At 40.8% G+C, this 16,999-nt stretch overlaps 1 protein-coding gene across 2 annotated transcripts in view; it reads left to right on the plus strand.

Moving 5' to 3' along the window:
- The window catches only part of NECTIN2 (nectin cell adhesion molecule 2), a 97,279-nt gene that overhangs the window by 42,788 nt on the left and 37,492 nt on the right, over nucleotides 1-16,999 (plus strand). The window contains exon 6 of one of the 2 annotated variants that reach the window (XM_056542412.1): nucleotides 7,326-8,615. The exons of the other annotated variant lie outside the window; for it this stretch is intronic. Within the exon in view, the coding sequence (XP_056398387.1) occupies nucleotides 7,326-7,792 (467 nt within the window). The 3' untranslated portion in view covers nucleotides 7,793-8,615. Of the gene's footprint in view, nucleotides 1-7,325; nucleotides 8,616-16,999 lie in introns of those variants that run through there. 2 annotated transcript variants of the gene reach the window in all.

A 16,999-nucleotide genomic window follows, 5' to 3' on the forward strand; every position in this document is an offset into this window, starting at 1 on the left:
TAAACGAATACCGAGTGCAACAGGGAGATCAGACATCTTGTCCCCTATCCAGATGTCTAGGGGCGGAGTACCTCTTTAAGATTTTTAAATAAAAGTCATTAACTAATCTGTGTATAACTTTCTGGCACCATTGATTTGAAAACCACTTTTTTTTTTTAATTTTTATTTTATTGTATTTGTAAAATATTTTTTTTTCTTTTTTACACCTTTTTATTCTGCCAAAACATCAGCATATAAAGCGCACTCTGTAACAATAAGCAGGAAGCCATAGCAGTCTCGGCCCATCTCGACAGGCATCCTGCTCTTGTTTTTGCAATTACCAGAGGCTTCTTTGATCCCCGTGAAGAAGAGGCCAGAATAGAGAAAAAAAAGGCAATCAACAGGCGGCCATTGTGCTGGGATGCAGCTCTCCGGCTGACACTGCAAGCGCTAGGCTGCCCTGGGAATATCAGGGGTGGGGGAAGGGATCATACAAGATGGAGATTTCGAGCAACCAGCATCCAGCAACATGTTCCCCCTACATTCATGCCTATTGAAGCAACTAGGTCAATTATTAACATGAGTACATGACGCAGCTGCGCTCCAATCATTGCCTCTTCTTCCTTACAATGAATGGCTTTTGTATTTTTCTTTCTAATCTGTGCACTGTTTACAGACTCTGCAACGGGGGCTATTTTTGGACATGGCCTTCATTTGTTGCCCAGGCCATTGTGATAGCGCAACCTTTGCAATGGCTTCCTATCATGGAAAAGTAAAATAAAAGTGTGCAAATCCCAGGGATTGAAGCATAATGTAACCTGTTTTGTTAAATGGGGGGGGGGGGGGGAGAAAGAAAAAAAAACATTATATTATATTAATTATATTTCAACTGGCTCCAGAAAGTTAAACAGATTTGTGAACTACTTCTATTAAAAAAAACGTAATCCTTTCAGTACTTATGAGCTGCTGAAGTTGAGTTGTTCTTTTCTGTCTAAGTGCTCTCTGATGACACCTGTCTCGGGAGCTGTCCAGAGTAGAAGCAAATCCCCATAGCAAACTTATTCTGCTCTGTGCAGTTCTCGAGACAAGCAGAGATGTCAGCAGAGAGCACTGTTGCCAGACAGAAAAGAACAACTCAACTTCAGCAGCTGATTATTGGAAGGATTAAGATTTTTTTTTAAATAGAAGTAATTTACAAATATGTTTAACTTTTTGGAGCCAGTTGATAACTGGAATACCCCTTTAACTTGTGGACTTGCTGCAAAAATCAAAAAGCAATGTGACTGCCAACCAGCAATTTCTGAGGCTATTTGACTGTACGGCAATGCCCCAATTACCCCATGCATTTTTTTTCGAAAATCGCAGTTAAAAATGACACGTCTTGCCGCTATTATGCAAGTGTCGGTTAAGTGCGTCGATTTAACTGTATTTTCGGTCATTTGTGGTAAAAAAAAAAAAAAAAACTGCAAAAATGGTGGTAATTGGTTGCAGTATGGCTAATCGCCCGCCACATGTGGACACGGCCTGAGAAGAGATATTGTTCCTCTTGTTCATGCCTCACAGTCAGAACAAGTAACTTGTAAATAAAAGGGGGTCCTATTTATGTTGCTGGTGGGGATGGATGGTTGAACTTTTTGATCAAAGTTTGGTTTATTAAAACCGTTTGGGGTCCCCAATTGTTAAGGCTGTAATATGGCCTCTTTTAAAGCCATCCATAGACTGTGCAGAATTTTTTTTTTTCTATCCCAGGTTTTCTGCATCTTATATAACATGGAAAACACAACCTTTTTAGAACCTTGAAAATAAAATAGATACATTTAAAAAAATGTAAATAAAATTGAAGCACAATTTTTTTTTTTTTTTTTTTTGACAATTTATTTTAAATGACCACTTTTATGATTTTATTTGTATCTTTTCTAGAATGGCACTTTTTTTTTTTCTTGTTAGCAGGGCACAAGTTCCTTCTTCCTTCCTGGGCTCTTAGTCATAGCAACCAGTTAACCCCTTCCAGCATTCAACAGAATGCAGATATAATTTTTTTGAGACCAGGGATGTGTTACTACAATTGGGTCTAGTATTTTGTCATAAGTGCCTCAGGATCATGGCTTGATAAATAGAGGAATAAAAGACTTAAAATATAATATAATTCCGGTTACCCACCTATAACTTTACTGACGACAACTGCAGCAATAGTTGTTCTATTTTCGTTTTGTAAGCAACTCTAATAACTGTGGATAAAGAGACCAATAATGTTCTGATGAGGTCTCCATCATAGAGCGCACAATATTCCCTCCGATGTCCGGCGGTATCGCACGGAGGTGATTTTTCTCTCCCCGTTCCCATCAGTCCCGGTTCTACAGTAATTGCTAGAAGGAGAACCTGCCACGTTGCGCTCGGCCTGCAATCAATTACCATTAGTTTCTGGAGTGCCGGGAGGTTTGGGAAATGTGAGTAAGTAGCGGGACATGAACGGGGAATCCTAATTTTGCACCTTGAGGGTGATGGTGCGTCTTCTGGCGAGGATCTCAATTTGTGCTCCAGTAAAAAGCTTTGGGAAATTGGACAGCAAAAGAATAGTTTTTTTTTTTTTTTTTCCCAGTGGGTCAGGTCAGAATGTTGAATGCAAACTAGTAGTGCGTGATTTTCCAGTATTCCTTTAGCTTTGGCTTTAGCAGGATTCATTTTAGCTTTTTCCCATATTAATAAGTTATATATTCAGGCACCGAAACAGATGATCCTGGGGCCTCTAAAGTGTCCATCTGAAGAAGTCATTACTATAGAAAAAAGGAGAAGCTTTAGTAACCTCGTCTCTAGAGATGAGCGAACTTACAGTAAATTTCGATTCGTCACAAACTTCTCGGCTCGGCAGTTGATGACTTATCCTGCATGAATTAGTTCAGCCTTCAGGTGCTCCGGTGGGCTGGAAAAGGTGGATACAGTCCTAGAAAAGAGTCTTCTAGGACTGTATCCACCTTTTCCAGCCCACCGGAGCACCGGAAAGCTGAACTCATTTATGCAGAATAAGTCATCAACTGCCGAGCCGAGAAGTTTGTGACGAATCGAATTTACTGTAAGTTCGCTCATCTCTACTCGTCTCCAAAGGACATCTTAGAATTTGTGTGATGTGCATTAAAGTCCAAATATGTTATAATTCGTCCTACTGCAGTACTGCACGTACACAAAAAATAAAAATCTAGGAGGCGCTGCTCATAATTTGGACATAAAAGAAGGACCCAGGTCAGCACAGGACAACGTATTTTTTTTTTTTTTTTTTTTGTAAACAGAGGACGACTCATTTCGGCACCAACTGGCTCCTTCCTCAGCTCCAATACAAGTTCCCCAAAAGGCTCTATAGATGTAGTGCTGAAACGCGTCGTCCTTTCTGTTAAGAATAAAAATACTTTGTCCTGTGCTGACCTGGGTCCTTCTTTGATGTCTAAATTATGAGCAGCGCCTCCTAGATGGGTTTATTTTATTTTTTTCTTGTGTACTTGCTGTCCTATATTGGTCTCCCCTGTGAAGATCAGAGTGCAGCAGCCATCACCTACCTCTACCAATTTTGACAACCAGAGTTGCACACCTAGGTGGAACAGTAGATCACTTTGGAATGGTGGAGGGTGCACACCATTTAATATAAGATACTAGGGAGCGCCCCCTGTCTCTATTTATTTATTTATTTATTTATTTATTTATTTATTTTATTTATTTATTTATTTATTTTTTATATATTTATTAAATTAAATCTTTCTCAACAAACACTTATTTAAACATGTATTTAATGTGTGTTGCTTATTTTGTTTTTTTATATTATTAAAGGGTACCTCGTATCAAAAAAAACTTTTGATATATTATAGATTAATGTATGCAGAATAACTTTACAATTGCATGTTATTAAAAAATATTTTTCTTTCTATTTAATTTTCCACTTTGAAGAAATGACCACTAGGGGTCTCCCTACCAGTCCTGGCAGCAAGCATTTCAGACTCATGCTGGAGTCCTAAACACTACGAGCTGCCAGTCTGCTTTGTTCACAAAGGAGAACACTCAGAGCTGCCAGCCTGCTTTGTTCCCAGCCTGTTTGGCTGTGAACAAAGCAGGCTGGCAGCTCTGAGTGTTTAGGACTCCAGCATGAGTCAGAAATGCTTGCTGACAGGACTGATCGAGGAAAAATACAATAGAAAGAAGCATATTTTTTCATTAACATGCTATTGGAAAGTTATTCAACATTCATTAATCTAAAATATATCAAAAGTTTATTTGATGAGAGGTCCCCTTTAAAGGGCTCTAGTAGGACAAGTTTGACTCCACCACTTACCACTCATAACTTGGATCCCAACATTGAACCGGTCCTTTGTCAAGCTCCCTACCCAAGGTTCAAAAAACTTCCTTTAAGTATGGGTTAGACCAGTGATCTTCAACCTGCGGACCTCCAGATGTTGCAAAACTACAACTCCCAGCATGCCCGGACAGCCAACGGCTGTCCGGGCATGCTGGGAGTTGTAGTTTTGCAACATCTGGAGGTCTGCAGGTTGAAGACCACTGGGTTAGACCATGTTAAAACCCTTCTAGACAGAAGAGGCAGCTCAAAAGTTTTTAATTTTTTTATTTATTTAATTTAATTTAATTAAATTTTTTTTGTTTTTTTTGTTTACGGTACCCTAACTATGGTTAGAACCAGATCCCTACCAGGTCTAGTTGCCCTTAGTATTTAATATGGGATTGATCTCCATCATAAGCACCAACCCTGTTATTTTTCATGAACAATTTGGGAACCCCCTGAAGTGTATCCACTGGTTTATCCTTCTTTGTCTAGAAGCTTTTAGATTTGTATCTTATGGTCTAGTAGTTGCTGTATAAACGATGAAAGCATCAAAGTGTTTTTATGCATTTACGGGCTACGCTGCACCATCCAGTACGCGCTGTGGTTAATATTCTATATTCTGAAAGGCATTTTTTTTTATTTTTTGCGATCATATCCTTAAGCACAAACACTGCTCCCGTAGAGTCTTCTATTGTTGAACCTCGGCACGTTAGATGGAACCGGTTCTTGTTTAATAATAATAATGGCGCTCATTGCTGTTCCGATGAATGAGCTCATAGTGTTATAATTACTACAGACTGCGAGTTCAGATTAAATACAGACGGTAATATTATAAGCAGAGCGAGTCGTTCCACTTATGGGTTGCCTCCTGTTGAACTATAAAGCATTCGGCTTACTACAATGCATTAAATCCATGAGCTGACCTGTTAGTTTAGTAGTTGGTTTGGAGGTATGAGCGTTAAAGGGGTACTCTGGTGAAAACATTTTGTCTTTTGAATCAACAGGCTCCAGAAAGTTAAACAGATTTTTACATTATATCTATTAAAAAATCTTAATCCTTCCTGTACTTATTAGCTGCTGAATACTACAGAGGAAATTCTTTTCTTTTTGGAATGCTCTCTGATGACATCACGAGCACAGTGCTCTCTGCTGATGTTATAATAACTCTTTATTTATTTATTGTTGTCCTTAGTGGGATTTGAACCCAAGGCCCCAGCACTGCAAGGCAGCAGTGCTAACCACTGAGCCACCACGCTGCCCTTAGCATACATCTGCTAAGCATGGTTGCTAAAATGGACAGAGATGTCGGCAGAGAGCACTGTGCTCGTGATGTCATCAGTGTTCCAAAAAGAAAGGAACTTCCTCTGTAGCATTCAGCAGCTAATAAGTACTGGAAGGAATAAGATTTTTTTTTTTTAATAGAAGTAATTTTCAAATAGGTTTAACTTTCTGGCACCAGTTGATTTAAAAGAGAAAAAGGTTTTCACCGGAGTACCCCTTTAAAGTAAAGCTTGATGTAAGGGATAAGTTATAAAAAAATAAATAAAATTAAAAAAAAGTTAGGAATTGGCTCAAAAAGTCCAGTACTGTATGATTTAGAGGAACCTCCTACAAGGGCATTGATAGGGGTGGGGCATATGCTTTGGGCACTAGGAACAAACAAGCTGTTTTACTTCCGCAGGGGTGTTTGGATACTTGTTTAAGGCAATGGTTTGAATATTTGCCCTTAGTAATGGAAAGCCTAGCTACAAATCTGTTAATGGTGGGTGAGTGAGAAACTAAGATGTCCAAAGCTGAATAATCTAATCTATATAAACATGTCCTCCTTTTGTAGAGGCATCTAGGGTGGTTGTCAGAGCATTGGTCCTGGGTGCAAGAATCAACAATGGGCGCAAACAGGCCAGGCTACGTTGCGGTAGCTACGAATGGGGCATATAGCTTGCCCATTAGGAGCCAACAAGTCACTTTGCCTTGGCCAGTGTATTTAGATAAAGGGCTCAAGTAGCGCACACAAACTCTGCCCCTGGTTATAGAAAGCCTATCTGAGGCTCTCTCTATGGACACATTCCCACAGCTCTACTGTTGGTTAATTCATTTGAATAGGCTTAAAGGGGTACTCTGCTGTTAGACATCTTAACCCCTATCCAAAGGATAGGGGGATAAGATGTCTGATCGTGGGGGGGCCCACCGATGGGAACCTCCGTGATCCCCCTGCAGCAGTCCAGTACCCCAGCAAGGCTGATGACGGGCGGTGCAGGGAATGGGGTATTGTGACGTTACGACCTGCCCCCTTGTGATGTCATGCCCTGACCCTCAATACAAGTCTATGGGAGGGGGCAAGACGCGCCTTCCATAGACTTGCATTGAGAGGGGCGTACGTGACTTCACGAGGGGGCAGGCCCAGCGGTGCCCCCCCCCCCCCCGATCAGACATCTTATCCCCTATTCATTGGATAGGAGCTAAGATGTCCAACAACAGAGTACCACTTTAATTCCATTGACGCAAAGTAGGAAAAACTTTGTACTTGGCTTGATGAGTTCCAGATTTGGTAACAATATAAAGATAAAACATGGGCCAATCTATGGCTATGGAAACTGCACCCTAAAGCTTTCTCCATCCTTAAGGTTTCCTTGCTCCTTTATCTTGGACCTTCCTGTCTATATTTTATTTATTGTTTAAGTAAAAACCTACTTTTTTATGACATTGTAATCAAACAAGAACTTATATGCTGAGTGTGACTGAGAGCTGATTTTTGGGTTTTTCCCCCTTGAACTGCATGTTGCACATACTGAACGCCATGTTCCTAACTGGTCTCGTGCATGTACAGATTGAGAAAATTCCATCATTCTGACATGTTCATTATATGGGGAAACAGATCGGGGCACTCAGTAATGCATGTTTTGATTCCTAGACTTTCCCACACTGGTTTGTGCATGTGTTTTTAGTAGTAGATGTGTTTTTTATTATTCTATTGTTGGGACTTGAACGGTAGGCTACAGAATTGCTATGTTTCTCTCGTACCCAGAACACGCAATGCAACCGCAGACAAACGCAGGAGCCATCGCTGGGGGGGTAATTGGGGGGATTCTGGTCCTACTCCTTCTGGTTGCCATCATCTTCATCGTCATCAAGAGAGGCGGTCTGCACAAGAAGGATCGTGGAACTTACAATCCAAAGCCCAGAGTTTTTGGAACTGGCAAACCAACTGAGCAGTTCACCTATCAAGATGACGGAGACTTGGACAAACCCCTCAAAGGTCCCATCCCCATGAGAGACAGTGGACTCAGCCCCTCGTTGGGAGATGAGGACGATGATGAGGTGGAAAGGATGAAATACAAAGTTCTTGAAGACGATGAGGAAGAAGAACGATTCAATGAAGTGGGGCCCATGCTGCAACTAAGACCTCATCATCCAATGGACTCTTACCTGGATGATGATATGGAGTCACAGACGGATGGCTCTATCATTTCCAGGACTGCTGTATATGTGTGACCTCTCTACTTGAGAACGGAGTATCTACCCAAGACTAAACACCTGGACTGCAGAGTGTTTTTATCCGTCCCAGTGATGACTTGTAGAGTATGTGGAGCTCTACCTATCCTTGTCCCATCATTCACCTGGACTTTATCTAACCTCATTTACCATGAGCCATTTGGACTGCAATGTACATATGCGTTAGGATTTATCACCTTCATTTAACTTTCGCTCTTCAGTCAGGTATGTGCAATCCCCTTCACACACTCAAGTATATAAAACCTCCCGTACAACGTTGCCTAAGCTCCAGCTCCTTCAGAACTCCTTAGATACGCTCCATTATACTGTGGTGAACAGGTAGGACCCATTTCCTTCACCTGCCCACTAGACAGCCAAGACTAGACAGCAAAAATCTTCTGCTCTTCCTCCCACAGAATATCCAGGACTATAAGGACGTAGAACTGTTTTTAAATAAGGACTTCCCTATCTTACTGAGCATCTTAGGTACCCCTAATTATTTCAGGGGGCTGGGTAAGGTATAGGGGAGTCACTCCGACCTTACACATGAACTTGTGGTGCCAGGATCTAGTTGCCACTTGCAGTTTTTTTTGAGAGCATCTGCAAAGTGCGCACCAGAGATTTTTTCCTTTTTTAAAGGGGTTTGCACTAATAATGGAAATTATAAGATGAACTTATAAAAGATTTAATATGAAGAAAATTGAGCCTTGAGATATTGGGGTGGGTCTAGAGGGCTTTATGTTTTGCATTTCTGCTATTATTATTTTTTTGTATTTCTGTAAGAAAAGAAGAAAAATTTTAATAAACCTCATGTAAAAAATGTCTTGTTCACATTTTGTCTTTAAGATTATTATTTTATATTTTTTTTTTATTATTATAAAGACCATTTTCAGTCTAAAATCTCCATAAAATAGAAGCCTAGAGTCCAAAATAAAAGCTCTAGAGTCCTCCTCTGTCATGATGTTCATATTTGTTTCTGGGAAAGTTGGGTAAAAACAAATATGGTCTCCATATCCTCCCGCAGGGGTGGTCACCCAGCTGTCCTAGGCTCTTGAATGTCAAAATGGCTCAAGAACTTCTATGTGCATTTCTCTTCATAATTTTATGAGGAATATTTAGTCTGACAATATTAAACCTTTTTGTTGGTCTTGCTGGATTGGACATTTGACCTCCAATTATGAAAACTGTTATAATAAAGCCGCCTTTGCTGCCCATAGCAACCAATTGCAACTAAGCTTAAGATATAAAAGCTGAGCATTGATTGGCTGGTTGTTGTTATGGGCAACAAGGTAAGTTGCTGTGAAAAATGTGGCTGATTTGAGGGAGACTTATCAAATTTTAGCCTGTAGGGAAATGTGGAGTAGTTGCTCACAGCAATAAATGAGAATTGGTTTGTCACATCATATTTACTTTGTTTAAAGGGGTACACCGGTGGAAAACTTTTTTTTTCTTTTTTTAATCAACTGGTGTCAGAAAGTTAAACAGATTTGTAAATTACTTCTATTAAAAAAATCTTAATCCTTCCAGTACTTAATAGCTGCTGAATACTACAGAGAAATTCTTTTATTTTTTTTATTTTTTTTTGGAACATAGTGCTCTCTGCAGGCAAGACAACAGTGCTCTCTGGACAGTTCTTAAAATGGACAGAAATGTCAGCAGAGAGCTCTGTGTTCCAAAAAGAAAATAATTTCCTCTGTAGTATTCAGCAGCTAGTAAGTACTGGAAGGATTAAGATTTTTTTTTTTTTTTTAATAGATGTAATTTACAAATCTGTTTAACTTTCTGGCACCAGTTGATTTAAAAAAAATAATTAAAAAAAATTCCACCGGAGTACCCCTTTAAACTGGTGGCACATTGCACTTAGGTATGTCTATTGTAAGCTTGTTACCTCTTTCTTTGAAGATTTGGTTGTTTTATTAACATTAAAAAAAAGGTTTTTATTATACAGTGTCAGAGAGGCGTGGCCCTGGATCCGTTATGCCTCTATCCACTGTAATGCCTGTTCCTGCTGGTGATTGACACACAGGGCTCCCCTGGCAGCGGTGCCCTGTGTAGTTGACCCACACGTACCATCAATGTGTGTTATGGGGCTCGCGCAGGGAGTCCGAGGTTCAGAATCGCCTGCAGACTCAACACGTGTGCACCATAATACACTTATAATGGCAAACTACACAGAGCCGTGGTTACCAGGTGGGCCCCGTGTGTTCATCACCAACAGGAGGGGGTATTATGTCAGGGTACCGAGGCATTGCGACAGTTGGGCATAGCAGACTCCAGGCTACGCCTCTGACTAGTGCAAGAAAGTTAAACAGATTTGTAAATTACTTCTATTAAAAAATCTTAATCCTTCCAGTACTTATCAGCTGCTGTATGTTCAACAGGAAGTTCTATTCTTTTTAGAATTTCTTCTGTCTGACCACAGTGCTCTCTGCTGACACCTCTGTCCAAGTCAGGAACTTTCCAGAGTAGAAGCAAATCGCCATAGCAAACCTCTCCTGCTCTGGACAGTTCCTGACATGGACAGAGGTGTCAGCAGAGAGCACTGTGGTCAGAAAGAAGAAATTCTAAAAGAATAGAACTTCCTGGTGTATGTGTTTTATTAATAAATATAATATTATATATATATAATATTTTATTTATTTTTATTTTTTATTTTTTTAAAGCTAGTCTACATAGATGGTCAACTACAAGCTGCTATTCCAGGTTTTCAGCTATTCATGTGTAAGAAAATTTGTCAGAAACAGAAATCTAATTGTATATTTACATCATATGCATCTAATTATATAGTGACGTGATACAGACTTATGGTAACATCTTTACCTAGAGGATTTGACTTTGTCTGGTATGGCAGCTCGGGCTATGTCAAGTACTGCAGCTCGTTCATAATATAATTATATATTATAATTTTTTTTATGTATATTGAATATATTGAATTTTTTTTTCATTATAATTTTGTCATTTTATTTTTTTAATTTATAATATATACATAAAATTATAATACACATAGTTATGTATATATTATAATTTTTTTTAATTTAATATATGCACAAATATATAACATTTTATTTTTATATATAGTGTGTATATTGAATCAAAAAATTATGATTTTATTAACTTTTTTAATTAATATATATATAAAAATATATATATATATATCATTTTAGGTATATATTATAATGAATAAAAAAATATATATATTATATTATGTATATTATTGGGGTATGTATATTATATTATGTATTCGACTGAGCTGCAACTTCAGACATGAGTACTGTTGCTTAACCCGTAGACAGGAATGGCGCCAATTCTAGTAAGCAAAAAACAAAACTCACTTTTTTTTTTTAATATAATCCATTCCCTTCCATATTAATCTAACAAAAATGTAAATGCTAATGGATTTTGTGCTTTGATCACCAAATTTTACATAAACAATGTTACTGCTTGAGATGGTAAAGTAAATGCGATTTAAATTACAGGGTGGAGTTGAGTATTAAAATGCCTGTAGTACAGTGTTTTCCGAACAGTGTGCCTCCAGCTGTTGCAAAATTACAACTTTCAGCATGCCCTTACAGCCAAAGGCTGTCCGAGCATGCTGGGAGTTGTAGTTTTGCAACAGCTGGAGGCACTCTGGGTGAAAAAATACTGCTGTAGGAGTATGGATTTCAAGAACATATGATGGCAAAAAAAAATTATTTTTCTAAATTAAAGGGATACTCTGGTGGAAAATATATATTCCACCAGAGTATCCCTTTAATTTAGAAAAATTAATTTTTTTTGCCATCATATGTTCTTGAAATCCATACTCAATAAATAAAAAATATAAAAAAAAAAATATATATAAAAAATAAAATAATATATATATAAAATGTGTGTGTATATATGTATATATATATGTGTGTGTGTGTGTGTGTGTGTATATATATATTTTTTTTTACACAGATACAATACTCATAGAGGATAAAAAAAGTCTATACTACATAACCATGTCATGTTTATAGTATTAATTATTATCATATACTCCCATAACCCACCCCCACCCCGCAAGCAGGGAAGAAGCAAAAAAAAAAAAGAAATCAACAAGTAAATTTATTGAATTTAGTGAGACCTCCCCTCCGTGTACCCAAGCTCTCCCTCACGTTGTCTTCCAAACCAATCAAACTTGGCCTTCTTTTTAGCATTACCCCTGGTGCATAGAAATTCATACTCATTAATTTTTACCCACCAACTTTAACCAATCGGAGCTTCTAGGACACACGTCCGATAGCCATACCCGCAGAATCAAAAGTTTGGCACAGAATAACAATTTACTGATTAGTGTTGAATATTTCTGGAATCCCCTTGACTCCCCTATTATGACTTGATGTGTGGAGAAATTAAATTTTTCCCCCCAAAGTACTATTAACCTCTTAAGGATGCAGGGCGCGTCATAGCAGGTGGGTCCTGGCGGCTACTAAAAGCCGGGACACTGGGCTAAGAGCATGCGGCAGCGATCATTGTGCCGCGTGCTATTAACCCTTTAGATGTGGCTTTCAAAGTTGATCGCCTCCTCTAAAGTAAGGGTGCATTCACACCACGTTTTGTACATACTTGTGCCGGATCCGGCGGGGGCAGGGGCAAAACGGGCGCTCCCGTACCCCGGCCGGATCAGCCCGTGACTCCATTTACTTTAATGACCTGACTGGAGTCAAACGGTGACTCCGGTTGGGTCAGTTTTGACCTGTATGCGGTTTTGGACCGGACCTAAAACCGTAGTAAACTACGGTTTTGGGTCCGGTCAGGAAACCGCATACGGGTCAAAACTGAGCCAACCGGAGTCACCGTTTGACTCCGGTCGGGTCATTAAAATAAATGGAGTCACTGGCTGATCCGGCCGGGGTACGGGAGCGCCCGGTTTGCCCTTGCCCCTGCCCCCGCCAGATCCGGCACCCTTATGTACAAAACGGGGTGTGAATGCATCCTAACAAAAATGCACTTCTGGCAGCTCAGTCGGGTTGATTGGGACATTGCAGTTTCACCGCAATGGTCCCAATCAGCTAGAATGCGAACGGAGGGTCTGTTACATCCCTCCGGCAAGTCCGATCGACGATTGATTGCCGATAACTGTTAATTGCCATGTTAATGCAAGGCAGTGATCTGTGTAGAAGATCAGTGTGTGCCATGTTATAGCCTCTAGAGGGGGCTATAACATTAAGAAAAGAAAAAGCGTGGAGAGAAAAAACCTCCACGTTTCACCATTTAGGTAACACATTTAAGACTTTTTCCTTTTTAATATACTCAGGATGACAAAAATCACAATCCAGGCCATTCCATCATCTTTATTGCGTTGTATTGATCTACCAGGTAGATGCCAAATTATTCTCAGGCAGTGGACAAAGGAAATTTCTCTTCTATCAAAATAAATCACCGGATCAATTATCCATTTCTTAGTGAGCTACCATTCTCTAGTGCAGGCAAGGGAGACCAGAAGCTATTAGTGTTTTATGGCCTTAGTCGTAAGAACCACAAGTGTCCGCGCTCAGTGTCCTCTTAGTGACCATCAGTGTCTGTTCTGGAATAAGAAATTCTGATCCATTTGGATGACTTCTTGGTGGCCTCTTAATGTGTATGGGCACTGCCAAGTATACGCTTGCTGCAGGCTCCGGGCCTTTTATAGATCTTGATTTTTAGAAGGAAGAAAAAACCATAATTGCTCTAATTTAGTAGAACTATGCTGCATCGTTGCCAAATATCTGTAAGACTCGGAATGTTCTTGCAACACAAATCCTGTTTTTTATTTTTGTCCTATGTACGTTTCTCTGCCGGTGATGGAGCTCTTGCTGTGTTTCGTGCGGATTTCATGCTTAGGAATGGCCTTTCTTGAGAGAAATTCTCCGTGGGGACTAAATTTGCTTAGAAGATATAAAATTCACCCAATGTATCAAAATTATTTGAAAAATGTTTGAAAGCCCGGCTAATGTTGCTTATTTGTACCTACTGTGTGACCACAGACTGCTATGGGTTGTAGCATCGGCCGGTTGTCTGCCGGTGGTGCCTGAAGGGTGACGTAGCTGTTGGGGTATCATTGACTGTAGGTATGTATTAGAGCTGGGCGGTATACCGGTTCATACCGAATACCGAAATTTTTACTGCAGCACGAATTTTAACCCATACCCCAATACCGGTTTCGCCCCTCCCCCTCGGGAATGAATGAATTATCAGCCCAGCGCTGCGCTGTCCCCTACTACTACTCACATATGTCACCAGCGAGTGCTTTTCTGCCCCCCCCCCCCCCCCAATTATCAGCCCAGCACTACTACTCACATAGGTCACTCGCAAGCGCTGCCCTCCTGGTCTTCCTGTTGCGGCCGCCGGCGCTGACACTCTATACCAGTGGTCTTCAACCTCCAGATGCTGGGAGTTGTAAGTTTGCAACATCTGGAGGTCCGCAGATTGCAAACCACTTCTCTATACTGTATCCCTATGCCCGGGCTGCAAAAGGTAAACAAAATAAACTTTAACTCACCTTCCCCGTCGGTCCGGACTTGCTTCACAGGGAATGGAACGTCTGAGAGCCGTCAGCCTATCACCGGCCGCAGCGATGTTCCGCCTCGACTGGTGATGGGTTAAGCGCACTGTCGTGTAAGAAGCCAGTGTGGTTTCCCGGTACCGCATCTTATATGGTACCTATGTATGTGTGGGTCCCCATAGCCAGAGTCCCTAGGACGTAGGGGTCCCTGTTGTGTAACCTACCCCTTGTCGCCTCTATTCCAACTAATAGCCTAGTAATTTATGTAAAGGTAATGTAAATATAGTAATAAATATGTAAATAAATGGTTAATTACCGGTTCCATAGCGTTGCAGGACCTGCGGGTCACGTGACTAGGTAAACTCTATGGTATTTTGCTTAAGGACCTTTGGAGGCCCTGGGACGTATGCAATCCCATTACTCTGTGTAATGGTGAATGGCAGAGGTTCGGACCAATCGGATTCACCCCACCCCCTGCCCATATAAGGGAGCGGCGGCCATGTTTTCTCTCTCTTGTTCCTGGGCTGTCAAACAAGTAGGATCTGAGCAGCAATTATCGCAGTGAGTTAGGCCCGAGCCTTGCGGCAACGGCTGAGCAATTCAGAATATAGAGTGTATCAATCCCCAGACACTCTGCAGCATCACCGGACCTAATATAACCCCTAAATATCTGCAAATATCTACCCTAAATTCAGAGACTTTCTAAATAGCTCAAGGTCCGCAACAACTGTCAGTCACTGAGCAATATAAGGACTGTTTGTATGAGACTGTTACTGTGCCTTGGATGTATCGCAAGCACTTAAGTTATTCAAGTTCAATCACCTTGTGGACCTTCAGTCATTTCATGCACCTATCGTTGGAGCATCACGAACTATAGGGTTAACATTAACCCCTCATATACTGATACCATACCACCACTACCATACACACCCCCCCAAGGGCTACCACACCAGCTTCTTACATGACAGTGGGCTCAGCCTATCACCGGCCGAGGCGGAACATCGCTGCGGCCGGTGATAGGCTGACGGCTTCCGACGTTCACGTCCCCAGCGTAAGACTGATGTCGGAATATGCGTTAGTTTTATTTTGTTTAGCTTTTGTAGCCCGGGAATAGGGATACAGTATAGAGTGTCAGCGCCGGTGGCCTCAACAAACAGGAGGACGAGGAGAGCAGCGCTTGCGGGTGACGTGAGTAGTACCCCGGTGGAGACAGCGCAGCGCTGGCCTAATAATTAATTTCGGGGGAGGGGGATACTGTTATATACCGTGGAACCGCCATAAGTTACAAAAATACAGCGATACACATATTTGGCCATACCGCCCAACCCTAGTATGTATTTCCAAGCTTTAAATTGTCACGTGAAAAAAATGTTGATATGTCCTAGAGACGGGGTCTTTGTGTTCAGACCTTCACCTACACCATTGTTGCTGTAGGTTAAAGGGGTACTCCCGTGGAAAACTTTTATTTATTTATTTATTTTAAATCAACTGGTGCCAGAAAGTTAAACAGATTTGTAAATTACTTCTATTAAAAAATCTTAATCCTTCCAGTACTTCTTAGCTTCTGAATACTATAGAGGAAATGGTTTTCTTTTTGGAACACAGAGCTCTCTGCTGACATCTCTGTCCATTTTAGGAACTGTCCAAAGAAGGAGAAAATCCCCATAGCAAACATATGCTGATCTGGACAGTTCTTAAAATGGACAGAGATGTCAGCGGAGAGCACTGTGGTCATGATATCAGCAGAGAGCTCTGTGTTCCAAAAAGAAAACCATTTCCTTTGTAGTATTCAGCAGCTAATAAGTACTGGAAGGATTAAGATTGTTTTAATAGAAGTCATTTACAAATCTAAGTTTCTGGCACCAGTTGATTTAAAAAAAAATAAAAGAAAAAAATGTTTCCATAGCAAATCTATCCTGCTCTGGACAGTTCCTGACATGGACAGAGTTGTCAGCAGAGAGAATTGTGGTCAGACAGAAAGGACTTTCAAAAAGAAAATAACTTCCTGTGGAGCATACAGCAGCTGATAAATACTGGAAGGATTAAGATTTTGAATAGAAGTAATTTACAAATCTGTTTAACTTTCTGGCACCAGTTGATTTAAAAAATGTGTTCAACCGGAGCACCCCTTTAAGTACATTTGCTTACATGTGTGGGGTGGATTAACCCCCTTTTTGTGATTTCATTGTCCTCCGGTCTGCATGACTGTTGTTTCGATTCTTTCCCAAGATCCTGTTCTGCTCGAGACAACAGCTGATCATGGGGGCTTGGCTTCTTCTTGTCTTCCCTGACGAGCCAGCCCCCTGATGACGTGTGCGGTCCAGCTGAATGTGCGGACGCACCGCTGTTCATTGTGTCACGTGACCGTGAGGGATGCATTGAATTCATTGAATGCCGGTGCGGCAGCACATACAGCTGGACCGCACACCTCATCAGGGGGCTGGCTCATCAGGGAAGACAAGAAGAAGCCAAGCCCCCTGTGATCCGCTGTGGTCTTGAGCCGAACCGGATCCTGGGAAAGGCTCGAGACAACAGTCATACACAGACCAGAAAAATATTGAACCTGGGGGGTACCATGGAACACAAAAAAGGGGTCGATCCACCCCACACATGTATGGCAAGTATCATGGGCATGATGCTGAAAAGTCACTAAATACCATCATATAAATTTATAAAACTTTTTAAACATTTACATATAAATC

This window comes from Hyla sarda, chromosome 10 (genome assembly GCF_029499605.1).
Source record: "Hyla sarda isolate aHylSar1 chromosome 10, aHylSar1.hap1, whole genome shotgun sequence".
NCBI classification, from domain to species: domain Eukaryota; kingdom Metazoa; phylum Chordata; class Amphibia; order Anura; family Hylidae; genus Hyla; species Hyla sarda.